Genomic DNA, 19,473 nt, shown 5'->3' with positions numbered 1-19,473 from the left:
GTTAATTCACAAGCATAATTTTGTTTGTTAATCGATTTTTTCGGAGTAATTTTCATTCAAATAAATTTTTTATTGTTAGAATTTTTATAAATTAACAAAATATGTCGCTCTTTTATGGTTTTTAATATCGAATTTCTATTTTCGTAAGTTGTAAATGTCAGCTGTCGACTATTTGTGATTTTTTATAAGTTTATTTAGATTTTTTTTATAATTTTTAATTTTTGATTTTTTTATAAATAAATTTTTTTATAAATTTTTTATAAATGTCAAAATATTTTTTATTTTAATTTTCCTTTGAATTTTTTAATTTCATTGGTCAAAAAATAAAAATATCAAATTTTTTTTTTATTTTTTAATTTTAAAGTAAAATATCTATTTTTTTATTTAAAAATTTTTTCAGGAACGAAAATTTAAGAAAAATATTTTTTTTAATTTATTTATTTATTTAAAAATTTTATTAATAGATTTATTAATTATAATTTGTCGTAAAAATAAATTACTAAGATTTCTAAAATTAATTTTTGCAAATTTATTTACTTAATTATTTTTTAAAAAATTCACAAAATTAAATATTTCAATTAAATATAAATTTTAAAAAATTAAATTAATTAATAAAAATTAAAAAACATTTTAAATAATTAAATAAAAAAAAATATTTTTTTAAAATTATCTTAATTAATTAAATATTTTTTTTTAAATTCAAAAAAAAAAATAATTTTATCATTTGGAAATTTTTAAAAATTATAAAAAAAAATAATTTAATTAATAAAAAAATTATTATTTATTAAAATTAAATATAAATTTAAAAAAATTAAATTAATTAATAAAATTCAAAAAATATTCTAAATTATTTTTTATTAAAAATTTCCAAATGTTTGATTAAATTTTTTTATTGAATTTAAAAAAAATATTTAATTAATTAAGATAATTTTTAAAGATAAAAGAAAAAAAATAATTCTGACAATTTTGAAAAAAAAATAATTAAAATTTAAAATTTTGGCAGAGTTCCTAAAGAAGTATTAAAAATAAATATTTAAAAAATATAAATTTATTTTAAATTGATCAAAAATTTAATTTAATTTTTTTTTTATAAAAAATTAAAATATGGTAAAAATCTTCTTCAGCTTTCCTTAGACTGAAAATTGTCAAATTTACGGTAAAAAATATTCCTTTTGTTCTTTTAATTAATTTCGAACTTTTAACTTCATAAGCAACTTAATTTTTTTCATCAAAATTCACAAAATTCAGAATTTACTAAAAAAAAAATTCAAGCCAAATCGTCTTTTCTTACAAAGCAAACAAATCACCCTCCAAAGTTCAAAATACTTTCTGTCTCGCATTTCACGTCATTCACGTTACATTTACAGCAAACACACACGGATTTGGCAAACAAGTTCAACCACCACCACACACGATTTCCCTCTCTTTTTGACGTCGTCGTCGTCGTCCACACAAAATCGAGCGCCGCACCACCAAAAAATGTTTTTCCCTTCAGTGTCTACACGCCGCTTTCCGCGTTCATATCAACTTTTGTGCATCAAACAATAAAAAAAAATTAGAAAAAAACTTCTATTTTTCCATCTTGCACTCAACTCGACTCACAAAAGAAATCTCATTACCTCTGAAAATTAAAACTAAAACTTTGTGCAATTGTTCGGTCCGTCAATAAAAAAATAAACTTGTTATTGCTCGGCTACAAGTTTACGTAACAAACACAAAAATTACAAAAAAAAACAACTTTTGTGAAGTATTGCTGATAAAAAAGAACGAATGTCAGTGATAAACTGGATCGAAAGCTGTTTAGACAAAAATTCGAATAAAGTGTTGTGAAGAAAAAGGAAACATATCATTTTAGTCCTCCGAAAAAAAGGTAAGAAAACACAAAAATTCCAATAAATTTTAGTCGGGGGACATTGACGTTTCAATGACATCGTGTGCCAAAGGATATGCGAAGTGAGCATGTGCGGATTTTCTCTCTTTTTATGTTTTGTTCGAAGATTAGAAGAAGAGAGAATTTTTCGTACGTGATTTTGTTTCTATTTGGTTTGGCGCCCACGCGAAATGTTTTGCAAGAAATGTGAATAGCTTGTTAATGAAGGGAATTTTATCCATTTTATCACAATGAATTTGATATGGGAGAGAATTAGATTTTTATCATTTTTTATGCTGGAATTAAAGCTGAAATAAGTAAAAAATATGAGAGAAAAAAAATGAAATGAACTATTTTTTTCAAATAAAATTTTAAAGTTTTAGATCTTCAAAGCTGATTTTTATATACCTAAAGTTGAAATAAATGAAAATTGATACAAAAAATTAAAAAAAAAAACTTAAAAAAAAAATTTAAAAAAAAAATTAATTTTATCGAAAATCAGTGGACCAGTAGACTTCGATCTACCTTTGAATTTTTTTTATATATAATTCAGAGACTTTCGTAATTTTTTTTGTGTTTTTTTTAAAGTAAAAAAGTCTTTACTTGAAAACCTCTTATAAGAAAATATTTCTATAAAAAATATCAAAAATTAAAATTTCAAAGGATACTCTAGGAAAATTTAGAAAAAAAATAAAATGAATAAAAATTAATCGAAAAAGTTTTTAAAGGTTGGAAGTTCTGAAAATTAAGTTCAAAATTTCTATGAATAAAAAAAAATAGAAACTGAAAAAAATTCCTCACAAAATTCATCAAATTCTTAAGGGAGGGTTTATGATATTTTAATAATTTTAGAATAATTTTAATAATTTAATTTTTAAATTAGGCTGCTCCAATTTTTTCCGAACTTTTTGTTTCAAAAAAAAAGGTTTGAAATACAAAAATATAAATTCATACAAAATGACAAAATTTAAAAAATCTTTTGTCGTTCATTAATTTATTAATTATTTGTAAGGTATCTACATTAAGATTTGATAATTTGAAATTAAACTCAGAGTATTTCATACAAATTCATATAAAAAAAATACAATTTTTAATTCAATTAAAATATTTTTAAAAAATTTTGCAAATTTCTTTTAAAAAAAAAGTATGAAAAAAGACCAAAAACAGTCATTTTTGATAAAATTTTTAACTTTTTTTTATGGGGAGGATTTTCTAATTTTTTACAAAAAATAACGATCAAAAATTTTAAAATTATTTTTTTAGAAAAATTTTTCAAAATAATTTTTGGAAAGGAAAAATTAAGTCAAAACGCTTAACAAATTTAATAACAATATCATAGAAAATAACTCAAAATTGAACAATTTTATTACTTTTTCATACGAGATGGTACTAAAAACTAAAATTTATATAAAATTTCTATTTCCCCCATCCCCCATGGATTTTTTTCAAAGATGAAAAGCGAAACAGAAAATGGTTTTGGAACACCCTAAATAAATTTTATGTATTAAAAAAAATAATTCAGGAAATTCAATTAAATTACCGCGACTCACCCAAAAACACTTGAAAATATCATAAAATATTTGTTTACATAATAAATATCTGAAAACCCTCCAAGTGACTGATAAAAAATGCATTTTTGGCTCCAATTTCCTTGTATCTTTTTTTTTCTAATGTTTAACAAAAATTAATGAACTTGGCGATACGATATCAATAATATCACTTCAAATGTCTCTTGAAAGCTCTCAAAAAATCGTGTTAAGGAATTCAAATGATTGCCGACCATGAAAACATGAAAGTGATATTGAAATGTGCTTCAGTTTTTATCAGCATGTTTACCGATGGCTCGCTGATTGTTTGCTTCTTATTTGTTAAGATATTGACAAAGAGGCGACACGCGAACTATCATTTGATAAGACGAGGAAAAATGCTTGTAATTATTGTTTAAAATTAATTTAATTTTATTTTAATTATTTATTTTAATTAATTTTTAATTTCGTATTAAAAAAATTTTATTAGAAAAAATTAAAAAATTAAAATTATCAAAAAATTAAAATAATTAATTTATTTAAAGAATTAAAAAAATAAAGGATTTTTTTTTCATAAGAAAAAATTTTTTTCTAAATAAAATTTTTAAAAAATCATAACTGTAAATTAAATTAAATTAAAAAATAAATATAAAAACATAAAACATTGAAATAAAACCAAATAAATAAATTAAAAAAATTAAATTTATTTTAATAATTTAAATGTTGAAAAATATCAATTTTCTCATAAGAATATGAAAAGCATAAAAAATTTAAAAAAACTTAAAAACTTAAAAAATAAAGACTTTTAATTTAAATTGCAAAAATATAAATTTTTCCATAAAAATTTGAATTTTTTGAAATTTCAAAACTTTTTCTTAACAAATTTCATAAAAAAATCACTTTAAAGCAAAATTCCCGTCAAAACACTTTCAAAGGTCAAAGTTTCAATAAATCTCATGTGATAACGCCGTTTTTCAAAATCCATTCTCATCTTAATTCTCACACAATATTTCTACACATGTGTCGTTTTTTTGTAGTCAAAACAGGCACAATTCATAAAAATATTTCTATTTTTTCTTTTATTTTTTTAAACATTCTCCATCCACGCATATAGCACACATATTGGTACATATTTTACTACAAACAACATATTTTACATTCGAGGGGCCTGTTTTTATGTTCAATGTCTGAACGGCACACAACACGACACGCCGCCGTCTATGGATACAGGTAATCTGTCGTTGTCGTCGTCGTTGCTGTTTGTTAAAAATACTTGCAAGAGAATATTTCGATTCAGTCTCTCTTCGACTGTGCAAAGGAATAAAAGGTTTTTAGAAATATTACAAAATTGAGCGGAAAAAAAGAAGAAAAAAAAATAGTTGAATGAAAAAATAAACATAAAAAACACAGAAAAAAAAGTAAGAACGGATAAATAAAAATAAATTTCGAAAAAAAGTTACAAAAGGAGTAAAAGTGAGTAGGAATGAGTGAGAGAAAGTGACGAAATTTATGTTAAATTTTTATTGAAAAAGTGACGGCGATTAACAGATTAACGAACAAAATTGAATGAAATTAAAAAAATTAAAGCAAAAATTATCTCTGACTGGTCTCGGACGTAAAAAAAATCTTCTGAAATACTAGACAAAAATTTTATTTGGGTACGTTCAACTTTTTACGGCATTTCAATATTTTTTTTTATCACAATGTGGAATATTTAGTGTTACATGTTTTTGGTCCGTTATTCATAAAAGTAAAAATTTTATTTAATAAAAATTATTTTATTGAAATGTTTTTTTTTATTTTATTAAAATTAAAATATTTTTTTTAATTAATTTAAAATTTTAATTTATTTTTTTTATTAATTTTAAAATTAAATTAAAAATTTTAAATAAATTTAAAAAAAAAAAATATTTTTTTTAAAACTTAAAAATGTTTAACATAAAAAAAATTAAATTTTTAGAATTTCAAAAATTTAATAATTAAAACATGAATTTTAAAAATAAAAAACATTTTTTACAAATAAAAGTAAAATTATTTACAAAAATTATTCAAAAAATTATTAATTTTTTATTTTAATAAAAAAATAATCCAAATTAAATAAAGTAATAATAAAAATAATTTTTTATTAAATAAATAAATAATTAAAATAAAAGATTTAATATTAAAATCAAACAAAAAAAAAAATAAATAAAAAATTCACATAAAAAGACTCGATTAATTAAAAATAAATAAATCATTAATAAATAACTATATTGAATAATTTATCAGACTGTCAAAAAAATAAAATAAATCAAAAGCCATAAAATATCTAAATTAATCCCAAATTAAATTTGATTTCTAAATCAATTAAAAAAATAAAACAAAAAAAATTAATCTAATCAAATTTTATTTAATAAAATTCAAACTCCTTAATAAAATTTAATTTTTTTATCAATTAGAATTTTTTTTGAATGACCTTAAAAAATCGTTAAAAAGTGAAAATTTAAAAAAAAATATCATCATAAGCTCCAAACGTCACTTTCATTCATGTCAATTTTCATGACAATTTAGAGCATTTTGTTTTATTTATATTTCAATTGAGACTTAAATTGATTAATTTTTTTTATCTCAAATTTCACGCTACTATTATGACTTTATCATGTGCCATTCATACCGAATTCTAAACATTTAATATCTAACATGTGGTCTTTTTATTTATTTTATTTTTTTCATTGAAAACAGTTGTTATCGCCAATGAGATACGAAAAAATTCTCAATTCAATAAAACAAATATTTGCAAATGAAATAAATACGAGAGAGAAACAAAATGATGACAACGACATAAACTGGTTTCTCTTATGCCATCTTTTTATTTATTTAATAAAAAAAATAAAATAAAGTAATACACCAAGAATTGCATTTTTTTTAGTTCAATGAAATCGAGTATTTACGCATGTTTGATTTCCATATATGACACAAAGTGAAAAAAAATCGTAAAATCTTTAACGAGAATAAATTAAAAAAGTGTAAAAGTAACTGTTGAAAGTTCTGTAAAAAAAAGTTTTTAATTAGAGGTGAAGGAAATTTTTTTTATTGATCAAGTCAGTGTTAATTGAGATTATTTGATGAGTCAAGTGCTTAAAAAGTAGTTAGAGACACGTCTCGTGATAGCAAGGTGATTATCGGAGTCGAGTGACAATTGTTAAAGTAAATGACTGCAAATTTGTCTGAAATGTGGTGAATCACTGATTTAACGATTTTAAAATTAAAAGAAGCGAAAAGATCATTAGACCATGTCTTTCAGAGAGAATTACTATAAAAAATTTGGTTTAAGTGTTTAACAAGGCAGAAAATGCACTTGAACGACCTTCTTGTGATTTTTTAAGGAGGGAATTATGATTTTTTTTTTTATGAAAAAAAAAAGATTAATTTTTTTTGAAGAATAAATTTTTTTACTTTAATTTTATTTAATTTATTTATTTATTAAAAAAAATAAAAATAATTATAAAATTCTATTTAAAAATTAAATAGAAGCAGTAAATTTTGTTTTTTGAATTTAAAAAATATTTTCTGAAATATGAGAAAATTTTTCTGCTCATTCAAAAGTGATATTTATTAAAATAAAATAAAAATTAATTTAAAAAACTACTTTAAAAACTTAATTTTAATTTATTTAATTTTTTATGCAAATAAAACTTCTACTAAAATTTGTTTTTGTTTAGTTCTTATAATGACAGTAAATTTAAAAAGTGAAGAAAAAAAATTAATTCAGTTAAAAACTTGGCAAGTTCTCACAAAAGTTATAAGGGAAATGCTAATAGGTTAAGAAATTAACCAATTTTAAAAGGAACTTTTTTTATTTATTTACAATAAAGTTCAAAATAATTTCATCATTTAAGGATTATTTTTATATTAAAATTAAATACCTAAATTTATAAAATTAATGTAATTAATCAATTAACATTTTATTTAATTTAATTTTAATATAAAAATGATCCTTGAATGATTAAATTATTTTAAATTTTAATGTAAATAAATAAAAAAAAAGTTCCTTATAAAATTTGTTAATTTCTTAACCTATTAGCATTTCCTTATAAAATTAAAATAAATAATGTATTTTTTGAAAAAAAAAAAAAATTAAATTAATAATTTTTAATAATAAAAAAATTAATTTAATTTGATCCTCAGAATAAAATTTCATTAAAAATTATTTGTGGATTTTCTGAATTAAATTTTCGATCAGATTGAAAAAATTCAAAGAAAAAAAATTATAAAAATGTCGAAAAACTCCAAGATTCTCTAATAAATATAAAAGATCTATAAAAATAGAATAGAATAAAATTTTAGATAAAAAATTGTCAATGAAAATTAATTTTTTCTATCCTCATAAATTCTTTTGCGTGTCAAATTTCAGCTACTACTTTATGACAATTTATTACAAGAACGTTCAATAAACCCATTAAAAATGTATCCATAATTCTTTAATAACTCTTCTTTCTCCCCTAATTTTGAATAACAGACCACTTTTGGAAAGCTACCCACTCAAAATCGTCATTTAAAATAATTTCAATTAAAGCTTTTTGTTTATTATTTACTATTTTATTATTACAGTTCCAACGTCAATAACGACCTTAATTAATGGAGGGAGCGTCCAAAACACTTTTATTTATTGATTTTGTTTTCTCTTCGCATCGAATTGCATTGCTCGATGATTAATTTGATTAGTTTGAATTTCTACGAAATCGAACGTTGAACCAAAAAATTTCCACTTTTAATTAAATTTATCAGTTGTTTTTGTGATCAAGTCGCGTCATCCGTTTTAATCGTTAATCTCATAATCATAAAAGTCGTTATTTAAATGTAAATAAGGAAAAGAAAAACATTTCACAACTAAAAATAAGCATGACCGCAATGACCTTCATTTGTCGTGGAAAGTCACCCCGATTCACGCTCTCAGCATAAAACGCGCGTGCACGATGGAGAATGACAAAAAAAAAAAGAGAAAATGAACATAAAACATAAGCAACAAGTGGTTTCTCTCACACAAGTTAACGAGCGATTTTTCCTTGGCGGCGTTGGAAAAATGATAACATTTGCATTTTTATAGAAGCAAGACCTTCAGCGACGATGATGATGGGAGTGTCAGACAAGTAATTGAGATGGAATGTCGTCCATCAGCGCTTCGTTAGGCGATAATGATGATAATAATGATTAATTGACTACTGACGTTGAAATCCGATGAGTCCCTGAAATGAAAATCGAAGATAAGGAATTCTCTGGTGATAATCACTTTGAATTATTACCGAAGAAATATTTTTTACGATACAATGTATGTGGATAGAAAACGTGCGTTTTACAGTTCTAGTTCAATATTTATGTTTGGAAGAATAATCACGAAAAACAAATATATTTATTTATTGCATTGAGACTGCCTACCGAGTCGAGTCAAGATTAGAAGAGAGATAGAAAGCAAGAGTAAATAGTTCCGCATGCAGCTCTTATCAGGTGAAATTAAACACGTTTCTAGTCAAGCCGGTAATGACGATTGTTTTCGGTTTTGAACAAATAATTAATTACAAGAAAAACTCATTTCGAAAAAAGCTCAAGATCCTTTATGAGTTTGAAAAGTTTAAACAAAATTATAAAAATTTATTCAGTGATGTAGCTAAAGGAAAATTTGTTAAAGGGCACAAAAAAGTTGATTTGATGAATATAATAGATAATTAAGAATAGATAATTTACAAAAAAAAAAACAATTTGGAAGAAGACAAGAAGAAAAACAAAAAATGTTGACCAAAAAAAATCTTATTTGAATCATGGATTAATAAGGTGAACGACAAACAGTTGATATCGCAAACAGAGAATAAATTTAGAAACTTAAAAAAAAGAAACTTTAGAACTTTAGAAAAGAACTTAAAAGAAACTTTAAATTTAAAATTTAGAAGAAACAAAAGCGTCTTGAATGATTGAAATTGAAGGAAAGAAGGAAACTAAATTTCGATTTAAAAAGATTGCAAAGATGCATGCCTATATAAAATTCTTTAAAGAATTAAAGGGATGGGGTTTTCACTCTGAACAGGCAAGCGAAACGGTGCATTCAAAATTTTCAAATTATACGGAGAAATTCATCAACCATAATTCTTAAGAAGGTCCAAGACGAGTTCAACAATACCAAATATAGCGATGTAGTATTTTTTTGATGAAATACGTAATTGGAGTGACATGAAAACTTCTAATGTTCTGTTGCTTAAAATATATTTTTCATATTCATAACCTTTCCAAACAACCAGAGACCTTTTGAAGTAGGAATAAACAAAGTAAAAAGAAATTATAAACTAATTAATTTTTTTATCAGCGGAAATTCTTTGCATGACTTTGAATGACTGAGTCATTCAGTGTCAACTCAGAAAGGAATCCTGCTTAGTATCACTACTTGTAAATAAACAACTACTAAACATCTACAACTACCAACAACTACTTGTAAATAAACAACAAACACTTGTAAATAATCAAATGCGGAAATTAAACGATTTATGATCAATTAGAAGGTTCTCAACCCGATTTTAAAGTGCCTGATGATCTCAAGGATGATGGGCTAGATGTAGATAAAGAAGGCAGGATTGTTAAACCAGGAAACGACGACATGATAGTATCACTTGGAAGTAAAATTGAATATAAATCACAAACAAAAACTATTTTCATCAATTGGAAGTATGTGAAAAAGGATAAGAGCTAACGAAACTCCTGAGAAAATCAATCTGCTTGGATCAGAATAATCACGAATTAGACAATCTTTCATAGTCATGAAATTTACAAAACTATACTGAAATAGTAGATCCTAAGTGATGTTCAAAAGATTAAGGCAAACACGTTCTATTCGATGAATTTCTTAACCTCTAATCGTTTTTACTTCTCTTTTTGAAGTTTAATATCGTTAAGATAGTGACTTCAAAAAAGTTTAACAAGTTTTAAGTTTTGTACATTTCCTCTTATTTATCTTCATGGGTCCTTTTTGGCACCTCACATATATCGCCACATCCACCCCTGAAGAATATTTAAAAATTAATCTTTTAGTCTGAATTCTAGAGTAAAGCAAAAATTCCACTAATAACACTACGTCCAATGCCAAAAATCCTTTTTTACAAAAAAAAAAAAAAAAAACAATGTAAAAGCAGCCAACTAACCTTCGCCTTAGTCAATTAACAGTCGCGCCAAAATCACTTCCCTTTGAATACCTCATTAGATATCGCATCGAAAAAAGTAGTGCAGCAAAATTTGCGTACAAAATTCAAATTTATTCAAATGTTTGCCCTTAAATCGCGTTACCTAATAAATAAATACACTTCTGCTCGTAAATTTGTGTCTATATAAAGTATTACAATAGCGCAATAATTTACGTCGTCAATAATAATTTTTGAATTACTTTCCACATTGTACTTTGCTAGATAGAGTTTTGTCTCTATCTATATTTACATGCAAAAGTCGTTGTCGTCGTCGACAATGTGTGTCTAATCCGCTGTACAAATATTGCAAACATTTGGTGCCAACTTTGTGTTTGTGTCAGTGTGTCAACATTCTGTAATTCGTGTATTAAGCCTTTCTTCCAAGCTACTTCATGACTTTTGTGACGTAATTGGGGGCTTGTTACTTTTTTATTTATACAATTAACGAGAATTCATTTTAAAAAAGACGTAAAAAACAAATTTCACACGAAAAAATGAATTAAATATCTATTTTTAAACCAAACACACAAAAAAAAAAAACATTTTTACTACAATAACAAAATTGTACTTGGACTTGGCAGTAACACAAATGTGTGACAGCGGAATTAAATTTATGCGAATTTTTCCGTTTTTGTCACTGCTTCATTGTATAAATAAATAAAAGGAGCGTTGGTAGCTATTTTTTAATCAGAATAATCTCTGATAATAAATAAAACTGAGTTAGGGTCATTTTGAGGGCACGCACAGTGGGCCCTAATAAAATTCTAGGGTCAATAATTTTTTTTTTCTACAAATTTCTTCATAAAAACAGGAAAAATTCTGATTTTAAAAGAAAATTTTGATGAAAAATGTTTGCTAAAATTATTTTTAGAAATTTTGTCATCCTTGAACCACCGTGCGGCGCCAGTGGTTTGGACAAGTAACAAAAATTCTATTTTTTTCCTGAATGGTTGAAATACGCAATCAACTGACCACTTGTCTTGCCACATGTTTGACATTCAACTGTTTTTTCCTCATAACTAAATATAAATAATTCCGATTAAAAATAGCATCTCTTGTGATCAAAAATAAATAAAATTGCATTTAGTGCATTATCAGTCACCTACGTGAACGGAGTGCTCTTGACTTTTTCTGTTTTTGTGCGCGCACGGGACTCACGTGTTTTGAGGTGTCTGAGTAAGTAAAGTGCTCTTCGTTCCTTGCGACGATTATCGCAGAAAAATATCAGTGACGTTGATAAATCTTTTATTTTTAGTGATCGAGATAATATATTTTTTTTTTGATTAAAAATTTATTCAGTTAGCGTCAGAATTCCAAACAAAACTGACAGAAATTTCCGTTTGTTTCAGATAAACATCGAAATTTAAAAGAAAAAAATTAAAAATGGCGGAAGCTCCCGGCGTTACGAATCCCATGTTGTACGATCCCATACCGGAAGGCACACAACAGGCTTCGAAATTGATGCAGTTTGTGGCTGCCATTGGAGGTAAATTTTTAATTTCTTAAAAAAAATAAAAAAATTTAATTAAAAAAAAATTTTAATAGTTTGCTTTGCTGCTGTAAGTGCTGGAACCGCATTAGCTTGGACGGCTCCTGTATTGCCGCAACTCGGGGAAAACTCGACAACGCTGTCAGTTGAAAAATCACAAGGTAATTGATTCTTAGGCGATTCTTAGTAAATTAGAGAGATGAAATTGATTTACGGTCCAATTAAAATCACAACTTTGTCTTCAATTGATAAATGTGAGTGGTGTCACAAAGCAAGTAAACGTAATAAATAACTCGGGAAATTTACCACATAACGAGTGATTGTTCAGAATCCCACGGTGATGGCGACAAAATTGTTATCGGGTTCTTATCTGGCGATTAATGTGATGTAATTACGATTATTTTTATCTAATAATGTTTATCTATCAGTAGTGATTTTTACGCAATTTTGAAAGAATCAATGCCAAATTTGATGTTTGATATGTGTTGATAAAGTATTTAGTGATAATTGAAATCGGTATCAACAAAAATTTTAAATTAAAAAAAAATAACATAAATTTCGAGTTTCTGGAAAAAAAATCCAATTTTTCCTATCTTAATTTTTGGTAGACTTAAAAACACGAATTTTTTAAAAATGTAAAATTTAAGAAGTTAATTAACTAAATTTTTTTAAGTCAGAGTTTTAAGTAAATTAAGTTAAAATTGATAATTTAATTTTTCCAAAAATATTTTTTTTTATAAAGAATCTTAAATTATTTTTATTCGTGCTTTCGAGACTTTTTTGAAAATTTCGAGAATTTTTTGCGAAAATAAAAAGATTTTTCATGATTTTCATTTTTTGCTTTTTTTCGAAAAGTTAAGTTTTTAATTTTGATTTTTAAATTTAAATTTAAATTTAAATGACTTTTAAATTTTGCAGGGTTGATAATACCTTAAGTCATAAAAAAATTTAATGCTTTTGCTTAAAATAATACTTTTTAGTCAAATTAAGTTGACCTTTGGCTTAGAAGTCAAAAATAAAAGCTTATGCCAAAGTTTTAATCCAAAATTTAAAACCTAATTTAAAAAAAAAAAAAAATTTTTTTGACAAAAATTAGCTTCAAAAGCAAGCGTGAAAATTCATTTACGAATTTTTATGAAAAAAATTTTTTTTTTTGTAGAAATTAAGTTTTGAATTTTTACTTAAATAACTTCAAATTTTGACTTAAGATAAGGTAAATTTTTTTATTGAAATTTTATTAAATCAAAAACATTAAAACGTCTTTTGTCTTAAAGTATTTTTGACCTGGGCTTAAGTCAAAAAGATATGACTTATGACTTAAGTTAAATTAATTGTTTTATTTTCCAAATTTTGTAAGAAAAATATTTTTTTTTACAAAATTTGTTCGAAATTTAAAAAAATATTTGACTCTTGACTTCATTTTACTTTTCTTAAACTTAAGCTTTAGTTTTAAAATATTCTTTTGAGTAGATTTTAAGTCAAAGTCTCAGTCACATACGTTTTTAAGCTTAAGTTTAAGCCTTAAGTTATTGTTTTTGGTCGACTCTGTCCAAAATAAGCTGATTTCGTTTTTATAAATTAAAGTGTTAAATATTTTTTAGAAAATAGCTGGGCTGCGAAAACTTATGACTTAAACTTAAGCTTAAAGACTTATTTCAGACTCAAAACTTCTTATTTAAATCACCAATTTAAAAAAAAAAAATATTTGAAGTATAAATCACTTCAGTTTAACTTAAGTAAAGTTAATTTTATTAAGTTTATTTAAGTTGACTTAATTTTTAAATTGGAAAAATATTATTTTTTTTACAAAAACCGCAAGTGTTTTTAAAGACTTAAGACTTTTTAAAGACTTAAAATTAAAATTAAGTTTAAGCCAAAATCTTTGAAGAGCTTTGAAATTTGACTTTTCTTCTAAGTTTTGATAAAAAAAATTTCCAATTTGAAAATTAAGTCAACTTAACTAAACTTAATAAAATTAACTTAACTTAAGTCAAACTGAAGTGACTTTTACTTCAAATATTTTTTTTAATTTGTAATTTAAATAAATTTTTAACCCTGAAAAAAAGAAATTATTGAAAATAAACCAAAAACTCATGAATTTTCCGCAATTAAAATTTTCCATGCAATTTTTACGTAAATCTTTTATAAATAATTTCTCCTCAATTGTTTATTGTTACTTTCATAAAAAAAAATGTTCGCGTAAATATTTACACTGCCATTGCACACGCCTTTTAATCTCTTACGACAGCGAGCTCTCGAAAGAAAAATAATCAAGTAAGTGCAAATATTTGACGAGAATTGTCTTACAAATTGATTGACAAAAGTCTTTGTTCACCGAAGATTTGTTATTTTTCTCGTGATTATGTAAAGATTGATGTACTTCTAAGCCAACAAACATGTAATAACGGTCGAGGTGAGGATTTATTTATTTTCATTAGGATCAAAATGGGAACTGATTGACGTTTTTTTGTGTTAAGTAACATTCTTGGCAATTGTTTAAAAAATTTTTTTTCTACTCAGAACGGGAAATGCAAATTTTTGTGTCACTTTATATCTTATTCAAACAAGCACTGGAGTGTCGTAATGCATTAAAATTCAATGAAATCTCCATAAAAATAGCAAAAAGTTGTTAATTGAATGGCGCACTTAATTATCGTCATTTCCTCTGCAAATGACAAGAATCTTGTGTTAATCATACTAATCACCTTTTTTTTCGTTTCAGAGCCATGGATCGGTTCGTTCCTCGCTATTGGCGCGTTTTTCGGTGCCCTTCCTTGTGGTATCTTGGCTGAGAAAATTGGACGGAAATACACGACAATGTCATTGGCTCTCCCATTTTTGATCAGTTGGGGTCTCATCGTGTTCGCAAATGGCGCCGGCATGTTAATCGCAGGCAGATTCTTTGCCGGTAAGTTTTTTTCGTTGCATTTTTTTTGTGTCGTTGCCAAAATAATTAATTTAAAAATTTGTCATTCAAGGTCTTGCCACGGGAGCATCATGTGTCGTTGCACCGATGTTTGTGTCGGAAATCGCTGAAACGAGCATCCGTGGAGCTCTCGGTGCATTTTTCCAACTTTTCTTGACGATTGGTATTTTGTTCGTTTATGTCGTTGGTGCGATCACGAACTGGGTGACTTTGAGTATTTTGTGTGCGGTGTTCCCAATTTGCTTGATTGTGGCAATGGTTTTCATTCCTGAAAGTCCAACGTATTTGGTGAAACAGGTAAGTTTTTAAATTTTTGGGCCACTTTTGGGCGGTAAAAATTAGTTTTTCACTGTTTTGCCTCCAAAAATTTTAAAATTCAGGGAAAAATTAAAAAAAAGAAAATCATTAAAAATTTTCGACATTAATGAATTATGAAAAAAATTATTTCACTAAGAACCTAATTAATTAAAATTATTTTTTAAATATAAAAAATAAAAAAAAAATAAAATTTTAAAAAATTCAAATTTAGAAAAATTAATGTTAAATGTTATAAATTTTATTTGCAAAAATTTTTCAATAAAGAAAAATTTAAATAAAAAAATTAAAAAATTTTAAAAATTAAAATTTAAATTTTAAAAATAAAAAAAAATATTTGTAATATTTTTAATAAAAAAATTATAATTAAAAAATTAAATTAAATTAAAAAAATTTAATAGGAAAAAATAATTTAAATTGCTTTACAACTTTAATTTTTTTTACACTATGAAAAAAAATTATTTCACTTAAAAGTCAATAAAATTTAAATAAAATTAAAAATTTGACGAACAAAAATTAAAAAAAAAATAAATTTATTTATAGAAATAATTTATATCATTCAATTTTTAAAAATAATTAGTTTTAATATTTAATTAAAAAATTAATTTAATTTTAATTGATTTTTTTAATAAAAAAAAAAATTTTTTAAAAATTTAAATTTTAATTTAAAAATATTTAATTTAAAAAAATTTTTTAAATTTAAAAATAAAAAAAATAATAATTTAAAAAAAATCTTAATAGAATATTAAAAAACAAAACACTTTGAAAAATTTCAATTAATTTTTTTGAATTTTTAGTTAAAATTTAAAAAAAAAATCAAATTTAATTTAAACTTAATTAAACTTACAAAATTTCGTTCAAATTTTTAAATTAAAAAAACGTAAAAATTTAAGAAATGAAAAAATAAATATGTTTTTTTTTCAAAATCCCGATAAGACAAAACATTGAAAAATTTAAATTTAAAAAATTAAATTAAATCAAAAAAAAATTTAATAAGAAAAAATTAATTTAAATTGCTTTTATTAAAAATTTTCACTAAAAAATCAATTTTTAATATTCTTACCTCTTCGTAGGGTCGTCGCATCGATGCCGGTCTCTCCCTCAAATGGTTCTGGGGCCAAAACTGCGACACACAAGCCGCCTTGCAAGCGATCCAAAACGACTTGGATGCCGTTTCCGCCGACGCCAAAGTCTCCGATCTCTTCACGGTCGCTGCCAATCGCGGCGCCTTGCTCGTTTCCCTCAGCCTGATGTTGTTCCAGCAATTTTCCGGCATCAACGCCGTCATCTTCTACACAGTCGACATCTTCAAAAGTGCCGGCAGCACTCTCGATCCCTCACTTTGCTCCATTATCGTGGGCATCGTGCAAGTTTTGATGACTTTCGCCTCAGCGGTGCTCATCGAGAAAGCCGGTCGCAAAATCCTCTTGTTGCAAAGTAGCATCGTGATGGGTTTGTGTTTGACGACGCTCGGCGTTTATTTCCACATGAAGGATGGCGGTTCGGATGTCACGGCAATTGGATGGTTGCCACTGGGTGCCGTCGTTTTGTTCATCGTGAGCTTTTCACTGGGCTTCGGACCGATTCCGTGGTTGATTATGGGAGAATTGTTTGCGCCCGATGTCAAGGGAGTCGCGTCGGCACTCGCGGTTATGTTTAATTGGACTTTAGTGTTTGTGGTGACGCAGACTTTTGGACCCTTGAATGACAGCATTGGAGGCGCGTTCACTTTCTGGTTGTTTGGACTCTTCATGCTCATTTGCACGATCTTCGTACTCATCAAGGTGCCCGAAACCAAAGGCAAAACTAATGCACAAATTCAAGCAATTCTCTCGGGATCCAAGTAAAAAATTGTCGTCTCTCAAAAAAAAAAGCTATTTAAGGAAATTTTATTTAATTTTTTAATGTCTAGTTCGAGATTTAATTTAAATGTTAAAAAAAATACAGAAAATCGAAGAATTTTTCTGAACGTGCTTGTCTAAGCTTAATTAATTATAAATGTTAGCTCCTTTAATTTTAACGCTCGCAATGTTAAGAAAAAAAATGTGTACATATTAAATAAACAACTGAAACAATGAAATGGAGATAAAATTGCCATAAAAATATAATATAGAACCAAAAAGACTATTAGATGAGAATTTAAGCCCATTTTAGGTCTCTATATTATTATTATTAATTTTAGGTATAAATGTTACTAAAAAAGAGAACTTTAGACAATTTATTTAAAAATATATTTAAAAAAAATATATTTAAATAAAAAATAATTAAAAAAAATATTTTAAAGAGAGAAAACTCCAGTTATACTCAAAAAAATAAAATAATAAAATTGAAGAAAAAAAGCATTGTAATGTACAATTAAAATTAACTAAAAATTAATTTTAAGATAAATGGATAACGTGAATAAAGATTAATGTTAAAGTATGTTGAAAATGTAGTTTTTGTCATTTTTGGCTTAATAGAAGGAATTTACGTACCTAAGTGGGAATATGTTCATTAAAATTGTTTGAATTCTATATATTTTTCTTGATTAAATTTGTTCTTTTAGAATTATTGCAATAGATGTCACAGTAAGTAGATGTTTGAATGTGTATTTATTAGTGAATGAACGTTAAATAATATAATGATATTTCTTTAAAATTTTTTAATCGTGAAAGTTTTTTTTTTTCTTAAATATTGAATTAAAAATTAAATAAAAATGTTTGCTTTAAAAATTGAATTTTAAAAATTTTTTTCATGAAGCTAAAGCAATAGTCAAAAATATTTTAGATTTTTTTTCCTAATTTTGTAAGAAGTTTTCGAGATTATATGTCCCAATGTCGAGTTGATTATGAAAAATTGAATTTTTGACCGTTTTTTTTTAAATACATATATATTTGTTAAAACTATTTTAAAATTTTCGTTCTTTTAAAATTTTTAGACAAAAAATAACAATATTAATAAAGCCGCTCCAAATTTTTTTTTTGAACTTTTTGTTCCATACCCCATATCAAAAGCCGAAAATCCATTGAGGTAAAATAAAAAAAAAAAATTAAAATTTTATCAAAACTGACCATTTTTGGTATATTTTCATTATTTTTGAAGAACATTTCATTATTTTTCAAGAAATTTTCAAAAAATTTTTAAAAAATTTTTATTTTTGTTGAACTTTTGTATAAAAAATGATATTTTTACCAAAATTTTTTTCTATAATTTTTTTTCTAAAACGTTAAACTTGTGTTTTAATTTTTTTTTTTAAATTTAAAAAAAATATTTTTTTAATGTTTTAGGTAGTTAGATTAGTCTGAAATCAATTTTAAATAAAAAGTTCTCAATTTGGAGCGGCCTTTAATTTAAAAAAAAATAAATCATTCCTCTTAATTTTTAAAATTGATGCAAAATCTAAAAAAAAATAAAAAGAACTGACGTCACCCGTGAGCTTTGTTTCACCAGTTGTTTGATTTTAAAAACAAAAATTCACCCTGAAACTATGCAATCAAAACCACTTTTAAAATACAGTGAAAAATTGAATTTTTTTTCTGAGAATTTTCCATAAGTTTTAACTAAGCAATTTAAGTTTTAGGATATAGGTTTTCAATTTTTTTTACAAATATTTCAAATGAAATCATAATTTTAAGATTTCTCATTAAAAAAAATATGAAATTTTGACATAATTTATTGTAAAATTTAGTGAAATTGGCCATCAATTAAAAGTTTTTATAAAAAAAAATTATTTTTTTTTTAATTTTGGGTTTCCATTTTGGAAGATTTACTGTAAATATGTAAAATGGAATATGTCGAGGTATGCAATAAATCTTACATGCCATATTTGAGAAAATTTCTTAATTTTCCACGAATTTTTCCATTAGTCGTACCAATTTATCTGTTCCTAAACCTTCTTTCAGCGAAACCTGACACACTTCAAAAAAATCGAAAAGTTTTGTGAAGTAGAATTTGAGTTATTTCGTTTCAAAATTTGTATAGATTTTGAGGTTAAGAAAGTACAAAATTTGGACTTACAAATTTTTATGAATATTGTAACGAAATTGAGATTTTCTAGCTTATTCTTCTTAGTATCTAGCTTCAACAACCTATTTAGATTATTTTTAGAAAAATTAGAACCTAAAATGAAAAAAAAATAGTGGCAACATTTCTTTAGTATTTTCTAA

General features: G+C 24.6%; 1 protein-coding gene across 4 annotated transcripts; it reads left to right on the top strand.

Moving 5' to 3' along the window:
* Positions 1–1,565: 1,565 nt before the first annotated feature.
* LOC134833924 (facilitated trehalose transporter Tret1) lies at positions 1,566–17,680 on the top strand. Of its 4 annotated transcripts, none has more exons than XM_063848428.1 (6): positions 1,566–1,870; positions 11,948–12,084; positions 12,144–12,248; positions 14,810–14,995; positions 15,066–15,310; positions 16,402–17,680. In XM_063848428.1, the coding sequence occupies exons 2-6, from the start codon at positions 11,982–11,984 to the stop codon at positions 17,173–17,175; spliced, it is 1,413 nt and encodes a 470-aa protein (XP_063704498.1). In that variant the 5' UTR covers positions 1,566–1,870; positions 11,948–11,981; the 3' UTR covers positions 17,176–17,680. The 4 variants fall into 4 exon arrangements, with proteins under 4 accessions (XP_063704498.1, XP_063704495.1, XP_063704496.1 ...); XM_063848425.1 differs by lacking the exon at positions 1,566–1,870 and adding an exon at positions 4,705–4,814 and having other exon boundaries at positions 16,402–17,679; XM_063848426.1 differs by lacking the exon at positions 1,566–1,870 and adding an exon at positions 4,716–4,869.
* The last annotated feature ends 1,793 nt before the right edge of the window (positions 17,681–19,473 follow it).

Source organism: Culicoides brevitarsis, chromosome 3, assembly GCF_036172545.1.
Source record: "Culicoides brevitarsis isolate CSIRO-B50_1 chromosome 3, AGI_CSIRO_Cbre_v1, whole genome shotgun sequence".
Classification (NCBI taxonomy): Eukaryota; Metazoa; Arthropoda; class Insecta; order Diptera; family Ceratopogonidae; genus Culicoides; species Culicoides brevitarsis.
Note: the sequence above shows the minus strand (reverse complement) of the source record. Positions and strands in the feature narration are given on the sequence as shown.

What these genes read in the sequence shown, in the direction of transcription:
- LOC134833924 (XM_063848428.1), top strand. Translation starts at nt 11,982, where the DNA reads ATGGCGGAAGCTCCCGGCGTTACGAATCCCATGTTGTACGATCCCATA. An exon ending in CGCAGGCAGATTCTTTGCCG is followed by an intron (nt 14,996 to 15,065) that starts GTAAGTTTTTTT and finishes TTGTCATTCAAG; the next exon opens with GTCTTGCCACGGGAGCATCA. An exon ending in CAACGTATTTGGTGAAACAG is followed by an intron (nt 15,311 to 16,401) that starts GTAAGTTTTTAA and finishes ACCTCTTCGTAG; the next exon opens with GGTCGTCGCATCGATGCCGG.